Genomic DNA, 13776 nt, shown 5'->3' on the forward strand with positions numbered 1-13776 from the left:
TGAAATTCCGCCTCTACGGGTGCTGAATTGTACACAGAATCAAGGGTTAAAAGAGCCAAGTTAAAAAAACATCAAGGTAGCTAGCTCATCTTTTTCCAGCAGTTAGAAATGAAGTAACAAATTCCCTTAGAAAGGATGCCTTTATACCGCAATTTTTCTTACCTTACTTAGTTGCGCTAGTTACTTGACCTGCTTAGCTTAAGTTTCTGGTCATAGTCAGCCGCTCTCCTCAGCCAAATCGCACATTTGTTTCAAGTGTTCCCATATAACTGAGTTAAACATGTTTAGAGCTATTAAAAAACCATTTGTCAGTTTTTGAAATATTATTTTAAGCCTCAAGCGCAATATTGTTGAAAAATTTATCCGTAGAGCACTTCCGTTAAGTTTGTCTTAACGGAATTTTGTCTTAAAATTTTGTCTTTCTGTTGCAGATGTATATCCCTCTGCCCTCTCTCTCTCTCTCTCTCAGACAGATTGTATCAACATTCAAACGAGAAAAGTCAATCGAAGAGCCAAATCAGTCAAATGAAATATGAGCAATCGCTTAAGATCGCTTGCAAAGACCAATACTGCTCAAATAATTGCTTCATACTTCACTTGAGAGCTTTTGAAAATTCCAAGCCAATTTCCTCTCTTAGAGATGGCAGATCCAGTCACGACAGAATTGCAGGTAGGGTGAAATTCGACTCGCGTTTTGACTAATTGCCACCCTTTTACAACAACAGTTTTCGGAGCGGACGTCCGCCGTTTCTCACCGGATCATCAATATAATGGAGTAATGCGCAATAGTTCAATCAGATTGATTTTATGCTGCAAACATTATTACCAAGTTTTATGTAATTAAGTCAGCCTTTACCATTGGCAGATCTCAAAGCATGCAGTTAAATACAAGAATGGCAAAATTATTTTTGAAAGTCAGTAACAAAAACAGAGAATGTCAAAAAAACATTATCGGACAAAAATATCATCTCAATAATAACAACAACTGCTCCTTCATGAACTTAATCGACACTGTATCCTATTATCTAAATGGCAATACCGTCACATATAGGCCTAACCTTGCCCGTCTCTTTTTGATTGTGCTTTTCTATCTAGTGTAACAAGTAATTTCATCAGTCATAACAACAATACAATAATGAGAAATCAGTTATTGATGAATGTACCCTTCCCCAATGTAATATGATGGATAATAGTACGTACAGTTCTGTTCATACAACTAATGCTCACTCTAATAAGGCTATAATGTGTTTAGTAAGAGTTGATTAAGAAGAAATACATGTCAGTGTAATAGGTAGGTAGGTATTAAGAGAGTACTGCTGCTGTTGCTGAATGAATAATACCAACTGATTAACAACATTTTCTGAACTCTTTACGTCACATTTGTACACTGTTATATTATTAACCACACTTTAGATCATCTTTGAGGTCACTCGCTTACTAATCACTTTTTCAAATGAACAAGATACAATAATAGGAGGCGAGGCGATAAATGAGCAGCCCGCATAGTGCTATATGCCGACATTTTAAGCTAACAAATGCAAGTTTTGTCCGTTTCTATGTTCAATTGTCAATCTCGTTCTCGTTACAATTTCTTTTGTGTCCATCTTTTCAACGTTGCCTTATCTCACCACCCTCGAGAAGCCACCACACACCTTGTTAGGACAGGCTGGGGAATGCCGACTCGTCCTCGATGTTGGGCTGGTTGGGTCCAGGGTAGTCGCGACCCTCACCTCTCTCTCGCATCTGTCCTCGGCCTCTGCCTCCGCCCCCTCGGCTGCCTCCGCGACCACCTCGGTTTCCCATTGGCTGGAAATTGATCGGCAGTATGTTCCTTTCCCGGCCAGAGCCCGACACTTGAATCTTCACGTATCCCTGAAAGCATGTATATAAAGTTATGCGATCTATCTGTTATCAATAAAACAAAAGGAAACTGTAAATAACTTGAAATCCACTTTCAAAAATGAGAAAAATAGCTTCACAATTTAAACTGCTAGAAAACGGACTGCGCATACATAACTTTGTTAAATGCGTTGTTTCAGCGACTTCTTCAAAACTGAGCCGGAAACTCAACACTGAAGCAAGGCAAGAAAGTGATTTCTGTTCTTTTCCACCATAGCCCCCACCCAAGAAATTCTAGCGCCTCCATTCTGGTATAAATACTATGGGGTTATTATATGACCACAAAGTTATAACCATCATTTGCTTTGAAGTCTGGTAGTTGCCAAAAATTGAGAACTTTTACTTTTTTCATCTTCCAATAAGAAAGACATTTACCCCAACGAAATTGGATCTCTACGATATATCGAAAACTTTAAAAATACCACTCAATTTTTGAGAAAAAAAAACTATAATATAATTGAAATAACATACCCGGCAGATTGCCGGAAAATAGCCGCCGTTGATTCCAATAAGCATGACTGGGATTGAAATAACAGAAGATATTGAAGAAAAAAAGATTTTCGTACAAAAACATTTTTTTTAAGTCCGATTTATTTTGATGGCATTTCGTAGTTGAACATACTTCTGTTTCTTAGAGAGAGGCTACAGGGGCTACTATCAATAACAATAAGCATTAGAGAGAGGTAACTAATACTTATAGGACCGACGTTCAAATAGCGGGCATCTAAAATTGGGCTTTATGGGTTTATCCCGTTTCTATTTCTGACTTCAATTTTTTATACTGACTGTTCATTTTGAATTGCTTTGCTGAGCAACTGATGTTCAAAATCACTTTTAGCAGAATGAGAGAAGAGAGAAACTAGCCTAGAGAAGCCAAAAAGATTTCACGCAAAATGTTGAAAAGGCGGCAAAATGAGGTAAAGCGAAACATTTTTTTATTCGACGAAGTAAAAAAAAACATAGCAGGACAAGTCCTGACGTACAATTCAAAGAATTTTCATTGACTAAACAGAAAACTAGACCTAGAACGGACTATGAATGGTTTGGAAAAACCATTTAGAAAAAAATCCGACCCAAAAAATCGAAAAAAACAGTGAAAATCAAAGTGAAATTGCCGCATGTGAATAAAAAACCACTACCGATAAAGCGAATTTTTGTTCAAACACCGTATTCTCACTCTACTTTAAAATTAGAGCGAAAAAATTTCACGCCGCAAAACCACTCGCTTTTTCGCTCCATTTCCTGTTTCGGCGTGACCAAAATCACTACTCCAATTTGACTTCAAAAATCATGAAAATGTGTGAACAGACCTTAAAAAAAAGACAGCGCCCCAATACAATTCAAATTCTTTGAATTGTAAAAAAAAATAGGAGCGCTATAATAGCCGGCTGAGAAGATGAGGGCGGCTATTAATAAACAACCCACTTTGAGCAATGAAAAAAAACTCGGATAAATAATTCATTTTCATCATATGTGTGGTCAAAAACTATTCACACGAATGAACAAAATACTTCAGCAAAAATATGACATAAAAAGTTTGTGTCCACAAATTTCGGGACAGAATTAACAGAGAAGAATCATGTTAAATAAACGTTCGAACTCCGTTGCATACAACGACTTTTAGCGACGTCAATAAGGATCACAAACAAAAAGAACAAGAAGAGGGCAGAAAACAAAAATATAAAAATAGTTCTGAAAAATAGTTAGCAGATTGCCAGAAAATAACTGCAATAGCTTCACAGATCTGTAGTCTCAAAAAGAAAGTTAAAAAAAAGAAACCAAAAAAGAAAATTTTCATTTAGGTCTGATATGTTAAATTCTGAAGTTAAGAGGCGGAGAAAACCAACAAAATTTGTTCAAATTTAGCCCATTTTCTTAAAAAATACATAATTAATTTCATATTAGGGAAATCAAAAAGCCAATTTTAAAATTAATTGGAACCAAAAAACAATTTCCTCAGACACCAAAAGATAAAACATAACCGACTAAACGCCGGAAGAATTGCTCTCGAACGAATAGTGGGAGCTCTAATCAATTGCAGCCTGTTTCAGTCGTGGGGGGGGGGGGAGGGAGGGAGGGGGAGCCTAAATGGGACTAAAAAGGTCAATAGTGGGCTTGAAATAACCACATTAGAGGTTAACATATACCACTAATAAGATTTGAAGTAAAAAATGGCACCCGTTTCAGCGCACTTTTCATTTGACTTTTAGTATTAAATTGCCGCCAATTGAATTCAGCTGCTTGAAATTGTGATTGAGAGAGAATTTTAGATCACGCAAAAAGCAAAAAGTCAAGAAGTAAAAGTCACTCGAAAAGTCAAAATTGTTGCATGAAAATTTTGCATGAAAAAAGACACAGACGTTTACAATAATTGCTATGAACTTCTTTCAAGAGCAATTAAAATGAATACAAAAAACCGCTAAAAAGTCTAAGTTGGCAAAATCACAAAAATAGCTCAAGATTGCATGTAAAACTCTAATATATGACTGAGATGGTCACAAACGCTCTCAAACATACAGATACTTTTTAATGCGTTTTAGAAAAACATTACCCGAAAAAATTGAACTGAAAAACATAGCTGGCAGATTGCCAGAAAATAGCTGCAATAGCTTCCTAGATCTGCAGTCTCAAAAAGATAGTACAAGAAACAGACCAAAAAAAATCTGAGATGTTACATTTTGATTAAGAATCTGTCAAACTTATTGCTGCTTCTAATAGCTGCTCTCAGTATAAAAACCTTCAATTACAGTGGCAAACACTTATTTGAACTTATCTCTTCGAAATAAAGTATAGAAAAGTCAATTTTAGCGTCAGGAAGTCATTTTTGAGAGTGAGGTAAGTCACGTGTGACCAAACACTTCATCACGCGAATGAACAAAAAACTCGCTCCATTAAGAGTGAGAAACTATGACACGCACGCAATTCAGTTGAAATTGCATGAACGAATGAACAAAAAGCAGATTTGAAGTGATTGTGACGTCATATTGTCGTAACGAAAATAGCCAATAATAGCCTCGGCTATCGCTTCGCGGCTATTAATAAATGGCGTTATGCCAATAAAACATACAAACACATAATCAAGCCTGTAATCGACTCAAATTAATTGCCAGAAAGAACTATATTCCACAGCATATTTTTCTTGGCGAAACTAAGGGACAATGCAAAAGACATACAAGTAAAGCTGGAAAAACAAAAAATAACTAGAATTAATATGAAAGATTTCAAAATTACTTAAAAAAGTAACCAGCTGTTAGAGCATTTAAACAGAATAGGCGTGTAATAACAGGAATATAGGAAAAAGTAACAAATGCTATTAAAGTTTAAAAATTCAAACATTTCTTAAAACAACTACCACCAAAGTAATTAAATCTAATGGCTATAAAAACTAATTCAACGAGACTAAACGTTGCTTCATGAGTACAAATAACTTGTCATTATTAACAGAGATCAGTTAACAAAACAAATTAAATTTAAAGACTTACAACATTTCTAATTAAATTCGAGAATAAATCGTCGCAGTCATAATAAGCATCAGCTACCAATTGCACAATTACTACTCTCAATTGGACAACTATCACCTTTCAATAGCATTCAGGAAAAATTCTCGGGCAGCAACAGTGAAAACAGTTCAATTGTTCCTCAAAAATTCCACTTGCCGTAAAAATATTTAAAATTTCAGGACTATAAATTGGCTATTTTTTTTGCCGACTTTAACGCATTTATGTGACTAAGATCAATTCCATTTGACTTCAAAAATATTAGCACAATTCTTACAAACATAGCTGTCAGATTGCCAGAAAATAGCCGCAATAGCTTTGTAGATCTGCAGTCTAAAAAAAACAGTAAAAAAAGACAGACCAAAAAAATTCGTCTTTTCATTGAAGGCTGATATGTTATATTTTGATTAAAAATCTGTATAAAATTTTGCTGCCTCTATTGGCTGTTCCCTAATACCCTTCATTTAGAGTGACACACACCCATTTGACCTTATCTCTTTGAATTAAAGTGAATAAAAGTCAATTTCAAAGCGAGGAAGTCATTTTTGGAGTGAGGTAAGTCAAGTGTGACCAAAACTTTAATCAAGCGAATGAACAAAACATAACCGACTAACGTCGGGCGAATTGCTCTCAAACGACCGGCGAGCGGTTGGCTTGGTCAGTAGCTAGCCACGGGGGGGGGGTGCACCGGGGGCTGATGGGGGCAGCACTGGGTGGGGGGGGGGGGCAAAAGCGCGGTGGGGGGGGGGGGGGTGGAGCCAATAGTGGGGGTGGGGGGTCAACAAAGGGGGGGGGGGGTGTCAACCTCTAAGAACCGCCCCTCACACCATAAGTATAAGTATAAGTCTCCAAGACAGTTTGAGCTGAAACAGACCTGAAAGGCTCTAAGAGCACATAATGCCCGCTGGGCGCTACCTGTTCATCCCGTTTTTGAGGACGAAAAGTCAAAAGCGTCAGACGAAAAATTGGTCAAGCGAAAAATCGCATAAAAAAAAGACCGACAGGACTAATATAATTGCTACAAACTTCGTTTGAGAGCAATTAAAAACTCGCTCCACTAAGAGCAAAAAATGACGTCACACACGCACTTCAGTTGAAATTGCATGAACGAATGAACAAAAAGCAGATTTGAAGTGGTTGTGACGTCATATGGTCGTAACAAAAATCGCGACGACGAAATAAAAAAAAACCAAGAGAAGGCCAATATTAGCCCCAGCTATCGCTGTGCGGCTATTAAAAACAATGTGACAAATCGTTAGGAAATCAACCAAAAGATATCATTCAAGTTTTTGATGTTACTGTCTTTTAAACCAATTCGTTCCTGGCAACCCGTCTGCAACCTTTAAAAAACTTTATGTAACCTTAACTTCGAAAACACAGAAACTGGCAAAAAATTTGCTTTTCAATTCATTTCCAATAAATTGAAATATCAAGTTTACTTAGAAATACATTCTTAACTGCGCAAAACCTATGTGAGCAAAGAACTGCAAGCAAACTGAACTCATAGCAACTGAACGACAAATTTGTTAAACCAGCATTTGACAATTTCACCTTGATATTATGACTTGCAGCCCTTCAATTCAATAAGCCGATTTCAAAAGTTCTTTGCCAAATAAGCCCAATTAAAAATTTTGAAGCAGAAATAGGGGTAACTGTACCCCCTTTAAATTAAACAAAAATTAAATCTCAACATATGGCCAGAAAATATTCACGAAAGAAAAATACTTCAAAAGAGCAAAAAATGCTATGTAAAAAACGTGTCGACTAATTGCGTGACGCAATGAACAGAGAAGGTGGTTTAGTAAGCATTAGAGCAACTGTTTGCCCGTTATGTTGATTCTATGTCAACACCATTATAGTGATAGTAAAGTTTGGGACATTCGCGTGTTGCGACTCCAATCTCTTAATTGATTGCAATCCTGTGCTCTCCACAGAGCCAACTGGTCCACATTGCGAGATTCTTACTATGCTCTCTTATATTGAGCTATCATTTCAAGCTCCATCTTATGATCACAACTTATTTACTAGAGTGTACACTCTAACAGTAAGCATAGCGGAACAGTCTGAGAAAAGTATTGAAATAAAAATACCAGAAGATGGTCAAAAATAGCTTGCCCAAAGTTCGGAGCTATAAATCAACAGACTTGTCTGAAGAACTGTCGGCTGAAGTCAAAACTGCCATAAACGCTCACTTTATTAATAAAATATTTGCCCTGGACTAAGCAGCCAAGAAAACTTTAGCTGCTAATACTTGATCAGGTCCGTTAAAGATGTTCAGGTACTGATGTGATCAAATGGAATTTGATAATTGAGGCAAAGGTGTTGTGTGAGCATGGGAGGTGGTAAGTTGGAGAGGTGTCAAGCGCTACGGCCCACCTTTCACAAAATGAATGTCTTAGAAAGTTTCGGTGAGTCGCATACTTACACTCGCGAACCGTAAGGCTCTAAAGAAAACTTATTGCCCTCCGTGCTTTCACTGCTTATCCCGTTTTTGAGGACGAGAAGTCAGATTGTCAGACAAAAAAATAATCAAATATAGCCAGCAGATTGCCGGAAAATAGCCGCGATAGACGCTTGTGGCCTACCATGAATTGAAACAACTAAAGAAATAAGATACAGATTGACCAGACTCTAAAACACAAGAATTAGGGCACATAAGTTTGGCACTACTTGTTTGCACACTATTGAGTTTTTATTAGTAAATCTTACAAAAGTGAGTTCAGAAGTCATTTTTTTGAGTGAGGTAAGTCACGCAATTGACCTAAAAGCAGAAATGACGTCACGAACACAAATTTTAACAGCAAAGCAGTAGGAGTCACCGATTGATAAAGTCAATTCCAAGAAGTCAGGGTAAGACGAAACAAAAATCTGTTAGACGATTAAAAAAAATTAGGAGCGCAAAAATAGCCACCTGGAATTGCTGACGCGGCTATTAATTATACAGAAAGTCGGTGGTACGAAAAATAGCAAAACAACAGCAGGATTAATATAATTGCTACAATTTTCTCTTGAGAGAAATTTAAAAAGACAAGCGCAAATTTTGAGTTAAGACACATATGACCAATCTTTGCTTATTGCTATCACAGCTTTGTCCGAGGGCTGGCAAAAATTTTGCTTTTCAATTCATTTGCAATAAATTGACACAAAGTTTTCTTATGAATACATTTTTAACTGCGCAAACCTATGCGAGCAAAGAACTGCAATCAAACTGAACTCAGAGCAACTGAACGACAAATTTGTTAAACCAGTCATTTTGATGTCCAAACAGACACCCAAAAATGGGGGGTCACTGTCCCCTTTCAAGTTTCAATGACTTTCAAGTAAAAACTCCAATGAGTACAATCGACGATCTGAAATAAGGCGCCACCTGATCGAAATAAAAACTTACAGCTTGTCAATAGCAATTAGCTCTCCAAAAACCAAACATCACATCTCTTTTCTCTTAATTTTTCAATAGAAATCATTTAACCTTTTACACCAAAACTTCACCACAGTTATGTAAAAGCATTTTAAGTCAAGCTAACCTTAGTCAAGCTAAACAGCAAGACCTTCCATCCCTTTCAGGGTGGATTTCATTCCTGGGTCGAAAAATGGGTTTAAAACGAAAGCATTTAAGTCTGTTAATAGACCCTTAAAACTACACTCAACGCTGTTACTTGAAACTTTCAAATAAGCAACCATAGAAAAACAATGCTTCTCCAATTCATCCAAACAAATAAAAACATTAGGCTCGCAAAGTTTACTAATAATTTACGACGCGTACTGCAAATATACACTGCATTATGTCAGAAAATTGAAAAGTTAACAACTCTCACAATGTTGACTTCAGTTCCATAAGTGAGTTCAGAAGTCCTTTTTCTGAATGAGTTTAGTCATGCAATTGACCTAACAGCAGAAATGCCGTCACGCGCACAAATTTTAACTGCAAAGCAGCCAATGAAAAAGTCAATTCCAAGAAGTCAGGTCGTAAGGATCATCGATGGAGACGACGAATTAAAAAACATAGCAGGACAAGTTCTGACGAATAATTCAAAGAATTTTCATTGGCTAAACAAAAAACTAGAGCTAGAACGGACTATGAATGAATTGGGAAAACCATTTAGAGCAAAACAATCCGATCCAAAAAATCAAAAAAACAGTAAAAAAATCAAAGTGAAATTGCCGCATGCGAACAAAAAAACCACAAGCGATAGAGCCAATTTTTGTTCAAACACCGTATTCTCGCTCTACTTCAAAATTAGAGCGAAAAAAAATTACGCCGCAAAACAACTCGCTTTTTCCCTCCACTTCCTGTTTCGGCGTGACCAAAATCACTAATCCAATTTGACTTCAAAAATCATGAAAATGTGTGAACAGATCTTAAAAAAGATAGCGCCCCAATACAATTCAAATTCTTTGAATTCTAAAAAATACGATGTCCCCAATAATAGCCGCTATCGCTTCGCGGCTATTAAAAAGAAAAAGAACGCAGAGATAAATTTGCCAAATTTTTTATCTATTTTTTCAGTGTCAAAAACTGTTCTAATTTGACGCGCAGTTTCAGTTGCATTCTAAAACTGTACTTAAATCAGATTCTAAACTGAAAGCTAATAAGCTTAATACCAATGTCAGCTAGAAAACACTCTAATGAACTTTGATATCCTAATTCTCAATGACTTGATGATCAGGCTTTATCGGTTTATCTCGTCTTTGATTTTGCCCTTTTGACCGTCACTGTATTCACTATCTTGCGTAATTCATTGAGTGAATTGATTTAAAAAGCATTCAGTTGAAACAGTGAGAGAGGTAAGTCAGAACTCAAACATCGGGGGTTCCAACTGCCATCCACACTTGAAATGAGTAAAGCCCTACGAAAGCTGCTCAGCAAGTTAATGCCCTCGGGGCTTTATCTGTTTATCGCGCTTTTGAAGACAAAACGTTAAAAGCGTCTAACGAAAACTCCGTCAGGAAAAATTGTCAGAAAAACCCAGGGCTAATAAAATTACTATGAACATTGTTCGAGAAAATAAAAAAAACAGTTGAGATTCAAAATATTCAAAATGACCAAACAATTGTCAAAACAATCTTAAAATAACACTTACGAAAAATTTAAACCGAATATCAGGGACTTCACGCAAACAAAGATTTCAACTATTAATTAAAAATCCCTGAGGGTAAACGGAAGTAATTAAAAAAAGTTAGTAATTAAAAAATACAGAGAAAAATTGTACAAAACACACCTCAATCGGATAAGTACAGCTTTGTACAGCTATTTGTACAGCTTTAAGAGACAAAAATAAATCATGTTAAAAAAGCGTTCAAAGCATGAATTATCAAAGAGAAATTGAAATATACACCGAGCTTTTGAAAAAAAAAGTAAGTTAAAAGGTCCAAAAATACCAAAATGAAAAAATTCCCAAAATTTTCTATTTCACTTTCGACGAGCTGCAACAGCATTGAGCAGCATTTGGCGTCACATAAAGAGTTAATTCTATCCAAACATGGCAAATACCATTATTTACAGTAACCTGCCCCCATGGTCTGATAGAGCCCAGCACTAATCAAAAATAACATCCAAATTCTGTCGCTAAATGTCAAGAAGTGTTCTAAGTGCGTCCGCCGTTTCAACTAGATTCTAAAATTATACTTAATTCAGCTTCTAAATTCAAGACTATTAGTCTTAAGAGTAAAGTCAGCTATCAATTTCTCTAATGAACTATGATAACCTAATGCACTATGACTTAATGACCGTGCTTTATTCCTTTTCTTGTGATTTTGCTAAATTGAACTTAACCGTATTCACTACATTGCATAATTCAATGAGAGAAAGAATTTGAAATCCATTCACTTCAAATAGTGGGCGAAGTAAGTCAAGAGTCAAATGAAGTCACGACTTATGTAAAACGAAAAACCTGAGCGAAAAGTAAACCGAATTAAAAAGAGCACCTAAATAACAGCTGTTGAAAGGCTGACGGCGGCCTTAAACACAGTGTTATTAATTTCGGAGGATTGCATTACTGTAACATCGATCAAATATTTTTTCTACAAAATTACAAGCAAAAAATAGAGTCAAATGGACCAAAAACCGGCTAAAACGGTTATCTTTTTGCAAAATTCTCTAAAAAACACTTTTAAAACTCGAAGAGGTATTCACAGAAAACCGCACATTATCAAAAAAAACTTCTCCAGCTCAGAAAAAAAAGTCGACACGGCTATTTTACTCTATTTTACTAACTTACGCTTTTAGGTCAGAACACCGCTTGAAAAAATAGTATTTCCGGAGAAAAACCTCAAAAAAATCGATACTCTTCGAGTCGCGAAGAGACACACACGTTTTCTATGAGGGAAGCTAATCACAGAGCTGCTGAAACAGGTCAGATAGAAATTCAGCAGAAAAATGCAACAAGACCAAAATGACCGGAAAACTTGTGCTTGAGAGCAATTAAAGTTTCCTTGTGCCAAAAAAGCAATTGACAGATATTCTATCAAATTGAAACAGATCAGTCGGTTAGTTACCTACAGGACGCTTCACAAACTAACACGGTAGCTCAATATGTAGTTAGAAAAGTCAATTTCTCGATATCTACAATAATTTTGAGGCACTTACTTGCCGTTCTATGAGCGTCAAACAGTCTAGTTACAGAAAATGAGAAATTTGCGTTATTTGTCACAATTTGACATGAAGAATGGTTCAAATGGGCACAAGATGATAGCACGTCTCTACTTACAGCTTTCAGTTCATCCTTAAATAGACCTCCAAATATTATTTAAGAGGCCCATCAGCGTAAACTCAAAGGGAGTCTCGCCTTTTCACCCCCTGGTTTATGCCCGATCAAATCACCCTTCTATTATTAAACCCTGATTTCAAATCTATATATAACTATTACAATTGAGATGCAAAATTTGGGATAGGTACGGGGTTATAGGAAAAAGCTTTTGTGCTGAAATGTTTGAGGGGTTAAATGATGTAAGGGTGAAAAGATAAAATACCAAAACATGAGGGGTTAAATAAATCGGGGTGAAAAGAAACAGAACTTTTTCGAATACTCACTGGCCAATTACAAACAATGGCCAATTCAGTACTTATCCTCTGTTGGCGGAGATAACGAACAGAAAGGACATCTGTCCACAGCAGAAGAGGCCACTCGCTATTACGCTTATTCACGCACATGCTACATGCAAAAATATCAGCAAGGAGAAACCAACATTCGGTATCGATTAGACTACAATAAACGACGCAACTTTTGTTAAACTCGACATGGCCCAAATGGCCATCTTAGAACACATGCAGTTATAACTAATATTTATCATTTGGTACACTTTAAAGAAGTTTTAAAGGTATATGTGAATCTTTTAAACAAATCCGGCTGCTCTCCAACTTTCAACATTAACAACACTTGGATCTATTGGGGCTCTCCAATTGTAATCCTCCACTTATATTATACTTATGATAACTATGGAAATTAAAGCCACCCCGTTGTGTTATACTGATAGCAACTGGTGGATTTGGTTTGGAGTTTTGGCGATAAGCTCTGCCCACAAAGCGCTGGGGTTATATAATGGAAACGGCGATCAGATACAGCTACTTTAATTAATTCTCACCTCTTGTTGAGTCTCTTTTTTGTTGAGCTTCTTGATGACCTTGACGCCCGAGTTGAAGGAGCCCTCGCCTTCTCCCGCCTTGCGGATCTGCAGCTGAGGCATCCCACTCTTTGCCTTCTCCTTTTGGTTCATGTATTCATCCAAACTCATCACTGGCGTCTCCTGAGGCTCAGCCTCCCCACCAACTTCGCCTCCCTCTCCCACCGGTGCATTCTCATCTCCGGTCCTAAGTTGAAAAGCATAATTATTAATAGTACTAGAAAATATGGTTTTCCAATTTTGCATAATCGTAGTGACCACGAACTGTTTGAACACCAATCACCGTAAAAAGCTGGCCCATAATGCTGATACCTTATATTATTTACTAAAGGATGGACCTCGATTGAAAAATTCACACTATGACAGAGAACCCTCCTCAAAAACTCTTCTCAATCGAAATCAGAGAAAAACGGTAAAATTTCTACAGTGTATTTTGGAAGTGGCGTAAGTGCCGCAACTCAAAAATTATGGGACCAATAATAACCTCCTCAAGCACATCACAACTATTAAAAAAAATTGAGACTAAAAAGTAAGGGAGAAACTGGATTGACAAATTACATTTTCAAATTACAAGTCAAGTAGTTCGCATTTGCATTGAGCACCGTAGAAAAATTTTTCTTCTTTTTAAAATTATATTAATAGTTACTTTATTGGATTAAAAAAATTTGTCACCCAATTAACTAAAACCTAATATTCGTTATAATTAGTTCATATTTTAGTTCATGTTTTAGGTTTCTAATATTTGCACTTATTTTAGATA

General features: G+C 36.5%; 1 protein-coding gene across 2 annotated transcripts in view; it reads right to left on the reverse strand.

The window, feature by feature from the left end:
- Nucleotides 1–886: 886 nt before the first annotated feature.
- LOC142335996 (uncharacterized) overlaps nucleotides 887–13776 on the reverse strand; it is an 18065-nt gene continuing 5175 nt past the window's right edge. Inside the window, exons 5-7 of one of the 2 annotated variants that reach the window (XM_075384435.1) lie at nucleotides 12978–13203; nucleotides 12104–12118; nucleotides 887–1872 (exon numbers count right to left, since the gene is read on the reverse strand). In XM_075384435.1, the coding sequence (XP_075240550.1) occupies nucleotides 1657–1872; nucleotides 12104–12118; nucleotides 12978–13203 (457 nt within the window). In that variant the 3' untranslated portion in view covers nucleotides 887–1656. The remainder of the gene's footprint in view (nucleotides 1873–12103; nucleotides 12119–12977; nucleotides 13204–13776) is intronic. The other variant, XM_075384436.1, reaches the window with a different exon arrangement.

This window comes from Convolutriloba macropyga, chromosome 3 (genome assembly GCF_964194025.1).
Source record: "Convolutriloba macropyga chromosome 3, txConMacr16.3, whole genome shotgun sequence".
Taxonomy (NCBI): domain Eukaryota; kingdom Metazoa; phylum Xenacoelomorpha; order Acoela; family Convolutidae; genus Convolutriloba; species Convolutriloba macropyga.